Raw genomic sequence first — 7,309 nt, forward strand, 5'->3', positions numbered from 1 at the left:
ATATTGAGGTTAGCAAATAATTTTTTTAAACTTGATATTTTGTTTTTGGACCAATTAAGACATATTTTGAGTTGAGATTTTTTTTAGGTCAGAAGGATGTTTCTTAGGTGTCTTTAGGTTAAAATAGATTGAAAATTGATTTTGGTCCAAAAAACCCCAAATTTCATTTTCTGGTGGTTAAAAACTAAGTAAGTAGACGACGCTTTGTGTGCTTTTATTTCTTATTTTTGAAAAACAATACTACTACATTTAATAGTTTACCAATGAAATTTTCTGTCGATATTTACTCTACCATTTCGTCAAAAATAATTTTACCAACTGATTCACGGACACAAACCCTCAATCGGTAAACCTCTCATCAGTGATTTCATTTTTGTCAGAATTTCTGTCAGTAATAAACGGTGCACTTGATCTTCAAATATAAATTAATCAATTATTGAATTGATAATAAATTAAATTGTTTGGTTTATTTAATTCTATTTATTTAGAATTATAATTTATAATTGGATCAACATATTAGAAACCTAATGAGTCACATACAATAAGAACCACTAGTCAGTAATTACACTGAAAAGTTATCGGTTAGATTTGATCTGGCTGGAATTTGGATTTATGCCCAAATTCCGGTGACTAAAAAAAAGGGTTTTGGTCGTTGCGCCTCCATCAATGACAGCGCTAGCGCCAGCTGCTAGCGTGCCTGGCCTAGCGCATAGGACAGCTCGACGCTGGTTGGCGAGGCATCTAGGTTGCTGCCTCGCCAGATGCAACACCTCCCCAGCAGCAGCCATGGGTTGTTGCTGGTGTCGCTGGTCTTCCAGCATGAGGCAAAAACCTCACGCTAAAGGCTACACAACGTGAGGGGCTGTCCCTCGCATTGCTAGCTGGCAGCGACAACGTTGGCTATCACCGCACCAGCTGCCGACAGTTGGCAGAGAGCCCTACCAGCAGTAGAGAAGAAGAAGACCAATTTTTTTGGTCTTTAGGTTTTGGGAAAATTACACCTTTACCCCTGTCCTTTTTAATTTTAAGTATTAGGCTTTTAAGTTTGCATATTATGAATATGGCCCAAAAACTTTATGTCTAATTACAATTTAGGCTCTCAAGGTAAAATATGAATTTATTATCTATAAATAAAATTTAGATTTTATACCCTAAATTAAATTAATTGTAGAATTAATTTTCCTAATAGGATTAGGACTGAATTAAATTGTTTAATTCATTTTTTTAGTTTTATAATATCCTAATGGGATTAGGATTTATTTAATTAAATGGTTTAATTAAATTTTTTAAAATTAGTTTTTCTTATTTAATGAGAGTTTTTTGAAGCCGGAAATTTTTGTTTGGGAAATTATCAAATTAGATTTGATTGAATATTTTTAAGTATTAACACTATTATTTTAAATTGCACATAAAACCAATAATTATAATAGCATGCAATATATATTTTTAATTATGCATATTAAAATGTTTTATGCATGATGGGTGATTATGAACATTAAAGACCAATGCAATTATGCTTTTATTTGATGGTTGAATGATTGTAATTTTTATTAAATAGGACTTGCGTGACCTGCCTTATCTCTATTTTTCTTCTGGGTTGTAAGTCTTTTCTCATCTAATTCCCTTCGAATGTAACTTCAGATTTCTTAATTAATTATATAAATTTTATGTAATTTAGAAATATAGGAATTTAGATAGGAAATTATTATGTAATCTAAGTCGAAGAAAGAAATGGTGATAAAGGCTATAACTGAAGTGCTAGCAATGGACTTACGAAGACTTGCTACAGCTACTTAGGATTTGACCATTTAATTCTCTTTAATGGCTCATAAGAATTAACTTAGATATGTTCATAATCATCTAATTAAAATGACATGCTAGGGGTGTATGTTTATATATAAATTGTTATGCATGAAATGTATATCTGTTATGTCATGTTATGTTCGAGACCTAGTTAATTTATAATAAATCCCTCATTAATATATTAAGTACATGTTGAGAACATGAATAGTTGCCTTCTAATTTTATATGCATAAAACCAGAGTTTTATTCATGGATAATTTGTTAAGTCACTCAAGGTTACCATTAATTGAATATGTTTAATATTATAAAATTGAGTCCTACTTAACTAACTTATATGATTTAGATGAGTTATTCATGATCATATGAAGTTAAAGGCATGAGTTAGGTGAAACATATATGATATGTTTAAACAAAGAGTTATCACCTAACTAATCTAAGAATTACATAGAAATGTGATTGATAAACTATGTTATCTATCTAATTTAATTTATTTTGATTTGCTGAGTAACTCAAGATCAAGTAAATTAAATGAGATTTTATCCCACTAGAAAAATCCAAGCGAGAAACTAATACTCACTCTCTTTACATTAATAGGTTGATAGATAAAATAAGTAGTATCATATCCCTACGAAGCATACATGATAACAAATTGATTAGACCAAACTTCTTAGATTGATACTGAAATTTGAGAATTCTTTTCAAACAAGAAAGAAGATTATATGTGCTTGAAAATCATATTTCTCGTGTCCTTGATGATGACACTTTTATGGAAGTTAAGATAAAATATCATTGTTATATTGATGATGATGATGATGATGATGAGCAGACTACATGTGTCTATAATATGATTAAGCATATCAAAAGGTTGTTTGATGTTAAGGGGTATAAGACCTCTAAAGAATTGTTTCCAAGCATGATAATAGAATATTCTAATGTAAACACTCATGTGATGTTTATGATTGAAAATTATCTTGCTACTTCTCATAGTAGTTCTTGGGTATTAGATATCGAATGTGGTTTTCACATTTATAATAATAACCAAGAACTAAAGAAATATAGAAGATTGCTTAAAGGTGAAGTGGAATTACGTGTGAGCAATGGAGCAAGAGTTGCTGCATTAGCTGTAAGGACTTATAATTTAACTTTACCTAGTAGGATGTTACTAGAACTTGATAATTTTTATTTTGTTCCAGTACTTGAAGAGATAAAACCCAATGGATCTAAATGAGTCTTTAAGAGAAAAACTAACATGAAAGACAATGTACAAATATACAATGCAAGTTTTAAGAAGTAGGAATATCCAATTTTAATGGTATAATCAACAGATTTGATTTCATAAAAAATATGGATAAACCTTGCGTTTACAAAAGGTTAGTGGGAGTAGTGTCGTTTTTCTAATATTATATATAGATAACATATTATTGTTAAGAAACGATATATCTTTACTTTAATTAGTAAAGTTTTGGTTGTCCGAGAATTTCTCCATAAATTAATTGGGAGGAACAACTTATATATTGGATATAGAGATCTATAGAGATAGATCTAATATGCTGCTTAGATTATCTCAATCCATGGATATAAACTAAATGCTAAAATAGCTTAGCATGAAAGAATCTAATATTGGATTCTCATCTATTTTGTATGAAACACCTCCCTCTAAAGATATGTGTTCTAAGATACAGATTGAGATTGATATGAAGGAAATGATATCCTATACTTGGCTATAAGATACATTAATAGAGAAGATAAACTAGAAGTTCAGAGTTGTTTGAATTAAGATTTTTTCAATGAAATGTTGGAAAAATAGTAAATACTAGTCAATATATGTTTTACTCTAAATGACTGTACTCTAAGTTGAAAAGGTTCCAAATAAAAAAGTACAATTGATTCTATAACTGAAGAATAATATACCTTCACATTTAAAGAAATAAAGAGATTATTTGATTCAAGAAGTTCATCAATACTTTATCTTTACTTTAGATTTATAAATCAAATATTAGATTCATTAATTTAATATTATATGAATATTAATAAATAAATTTTTATTAATAACAAAAATATATTTATATAAATATTATAATTAGAGTCAAATCAAGGATGCCAAGATAGATACATAAAATCCGACTAAGTCAGGTTTGAGTATATAAAATCTGTACTCTAATAGATTTAGATTAAGTAATAGTACTATTTATCCATTCTCATCCCACTTAAAACTCATCCCTTTACCTTTGGGCCTGCTTTATCTTCTCACTGGATGTATAAATGCGTTTCCGGCCTTCGAAATTTCCTTTGATAAAAAAAAGCCTCGAAAATCTCCCAACAAATTAAAAGGTAAAAAACAGGAACAGAATCGTATATTAATATTATAAGAAAGGGAAACACATTACATTATTGATAGGGATTAAAGATACAAATACAATACATCTTTTACCATAAAAGTGCCGACAAAGTTCTGCAAGAACAATACAATGATCATAACATAGAAGATGTTGAAACCCCAACATCAATTTTTTGAAGAATATCCTTCCTTGAAGCAAGATATAATCACTTGGGGTAAACATGAGCTGGAAGACGAGGTTCGGCAACAGCAACAAGAGGGTATTTTTTGGGTGTAGAAAGCCCAAAAATTTCGTCCATGTTCAAGTCATCCTTCTTCTGGCCATCAGGCAATCTCCATTTAAATCCATGAAGAAGATTTGACAAAGTTGCTTGAATTACCTTTAGTCCTAAAGGATATCCAGGACACATCCTTCTTCCAGCTCCAAATGGCAATAGCTCATAATCATGACCTCTAACATCAATAGAATTACCAATGAATCTCTCTGGGAAAAATTCATCAGGTTTGTCCCATACTTTGGGATCTCTCCCTATGGTCCACACATTAACAAGTACTCGGGAGCCTTTTTTAATGTCGTAACCATTGATGTTGATATCTTCACGTGCTGCTCTAGGCACAAGCATTGGTGCCACAGGGTGCAAGCGCATAACCTCCTTAGCAATGGCATAGATGTATGGCAAATTAACCATGTCTTTCTCTTCCACCCATCTTTCTCTTCCAATTACCCTATCCAGCTCTTCTGTTGCTTTCTCAAAAACTTCTGGCTTTCTCAAGATCTCTGAAATTCCCCATTCCACGGTCACTGCGGAGCTTTCAGTTCCACCGGCAATCAAGTCCTGAGAATCGAGAAAAACGAACTTTACTTGCAAGTACAAGAGAAAGATGCTAGGACCACTTTTGAGTGTTGGACGGTATATAATTAATTGATTAGTCAATTCCAAATATTAAAAATTCACAAAGCAACTCTAGGATGACTTTTGAGTTTTGAGTGTTGGACATCCACGAATTGGATGAACACATGTGCATCTCACACCCGCAAGTGTACCCTTTATCAAGAATTTTCAAGTTGTAATAAGAAGGGTAGTGGGCATTATCCCATCTGATTTTTTATTGATGGGATAACTTAAAAAGGAAATTCAGATATATTGGTGTGAACCAAAAGAAAATGGGCGAAGATAATTAGAGCGATTGAGGCAACTGTATACCTGAGAGTCAACTGGCGTGATTAAAGAATGAGCAACTTATAATAAATTTATTAGTTAAAACATAGTACCTGTGAAAATGCCTTCACTCCATGTCTTTCAAGCTTGATCTCAAGATTAGGATCAGAAGCAAGCTGCAAAAGGACATCAACCATATCCTTGGGCTCCCAGTTCTTGTCTTCCTTTCTCCTAGCTTCGTGTTCATCCAACACATGCTCCATAAACTTGTCAAACTTCTTGGATAAAGTCTTCATTCTCTTAATGTAACCTTGCAAATCTAAGAAAGCAATCCAAGGGATCGAGTCACCGATATCCAACACCCCATTAAGCAAGAACAACTCATCAAGCATTTCTTTGAATTCCTCTGGTGTTACTATCTCCTTCTCATTCTCGGAACTCTTGACTGTGTATTTCTTCCCTAACACCATACGACTAATTACGTTAAGACTCACATCTGCAAGGTGATCTTTCAGATTAATAGGCCTGCCACTTGATTTGTTAAGAGTTTTAAGGAGTGCTCTCAACTCCTCTACACGAATGTACTCGTACGACTCAAGGCGCTTAGCACTAAAAAGTTCCATTAAGCACATTTTACGTGCTTGACGCCAATAAGGTCCGTATGGAGACCATGTAATATCCGAGTAATTATAGGTGGTGTATTTGCCTGCAGCTGTTTTGGGGCGGCCAGAGAAGATAACATCGTGGGTTTTGAGGATGGTTTTTGCCATTTCAACAGAAGAGCCAACAACAACTGGGAATGATCCAAATTTGACTTGCATGAGGGGGCCATATTTTTGGGAGAGGGCATGGAGGGAACGGTGGGGGAGTTCGCCTATGAGATTGAGGTTTCCAATTATCGGCCAGGATTTTGGGCCTGGTGGTGGGTTGAGCTTGCGGCGGCGGAGACGGCTGGCTAGCAGGATAAGGGATACAGTGGCAAGCCATGCAAATGCATAGGACATCCAAGTAGGAGTCTCCATTTTGCTTGTTGGTGGGTTGTGTTGGAGGTAAAGAAAGATTTGCGGTGATAAAAATAGCATGAGGTGATGCAGGTATTTATCGTAGAGATTTGTCTCAGGAAATTTTGGATTTCTTCATGACTAGTTGGCACTGTTGCTGTCCCTAAGAGCCCAGTAGGACAAGCTAAGAGTTGGTAAGCGAAAGGTCGAGAAGCTTGGGCGCCCATTCTCAACAACCATGGCCCCCACGAGCTTTGTTAAAGAGGCATTTCGACAAATAATATTTGTGGTCTTTCATGCTCAGTTCAGTCGTTAATTAGGGGAAAATTGTGCAATTAGTATATTAAAAAAGATATACTGAATTAACATAAAAATAATTTTTTTATAAAATAACATATTAAATTAATATCTTTGTTTTATGACATTTAATTAATATTACGTTAGAACTATGACATTTAATTATGTTATATTTCTGAATAATATTAATTAAATATTATGGTTTTGAATTGCCCCATCAATTTAATTAATTTAATTAATTTGAAAAAACATTTAAATTTCATAACATGTTGCATTTCAAAAACACAACATGTGTTTTTCAAACACACCATGTTTAAATATTGCTCAACTGAAACGCTATAATTATTTTATCATGTTTAAAAATAATAATATTTATTAAATATTATATTTATAAAGCGCATTAAAATAAAAGGTGTGCTATTTTATCAATTTTGTTTTAAATAATATTATTTTGTTAAAATTTTTAAATAAAAAATTATATTTAGGATAACTTATTTATTGAAATGGTACGAAAAAAACTAAATTTCCGGTTGTATTTACTTTACTAGAATTTTCACGTGTTTCTGAAAACGAAAATCATTTGACTCATTTGACTCAACTGATTTTTGTGAAATCATTTAAGAACTAGAATATATATTCACTAATTAAAAATGAAAATCATTTTCCTAAAGATGTACATTTTTTTTTATTTCTCTATTCTCTAAAAAATT

The 7,309-nt window shown here is 32.3% G+C and overlaps 1 protein-coding gene across 1 annotated transcript; it reads right to left on the minus strand.

Annotated features, from left to right (window-relative positions):
* Nucleotides 1-4,135: 4,135 nt before the first annotated feature.
* LOC7478347 (trimethyltridecatetraene synthase) lies at nucleotides 4,136-6,381 on the minus strand. The gene is made up of 2 exons (XM_002303205.4): nucleotides 5,415-6,381; nucleotides 4,136-4,977 (listed from the first exon to the last, which is right to left on the minus strand). Exons 1-2 carry the CDS (start codon nucleotides 6,321-6,323, stop codon nucleotides 4,348-4,350), a joined length of 1,539 nt encoding a protein of 512 aa, XP_002303241.3. The 5' UTR covers nucleotides 6,324-6,381; the 3' UTR covers nucleotides 4,136-4,347.
* Nucleotides 6,382-7,309: the final 928 nt, after the last annotated feature.

This window comes from Populus trichocarpa, chromosome 3 (genome assembly GCF_000002775.5).
Source record: "Populus trichocarpa isolate Nisqually-1 chromosome 3, P.trichocarpa_v4.1, whole genome shotgun sequence".
In the NCBI taxonomy this organism is placed as follows: domain Eukaryota; kingdom Viridiplantae; phylum Streptophyta; class Magnoliopsida; order Malpighiales; family Salicaceae; genus Populus; species Populus trichocarpa.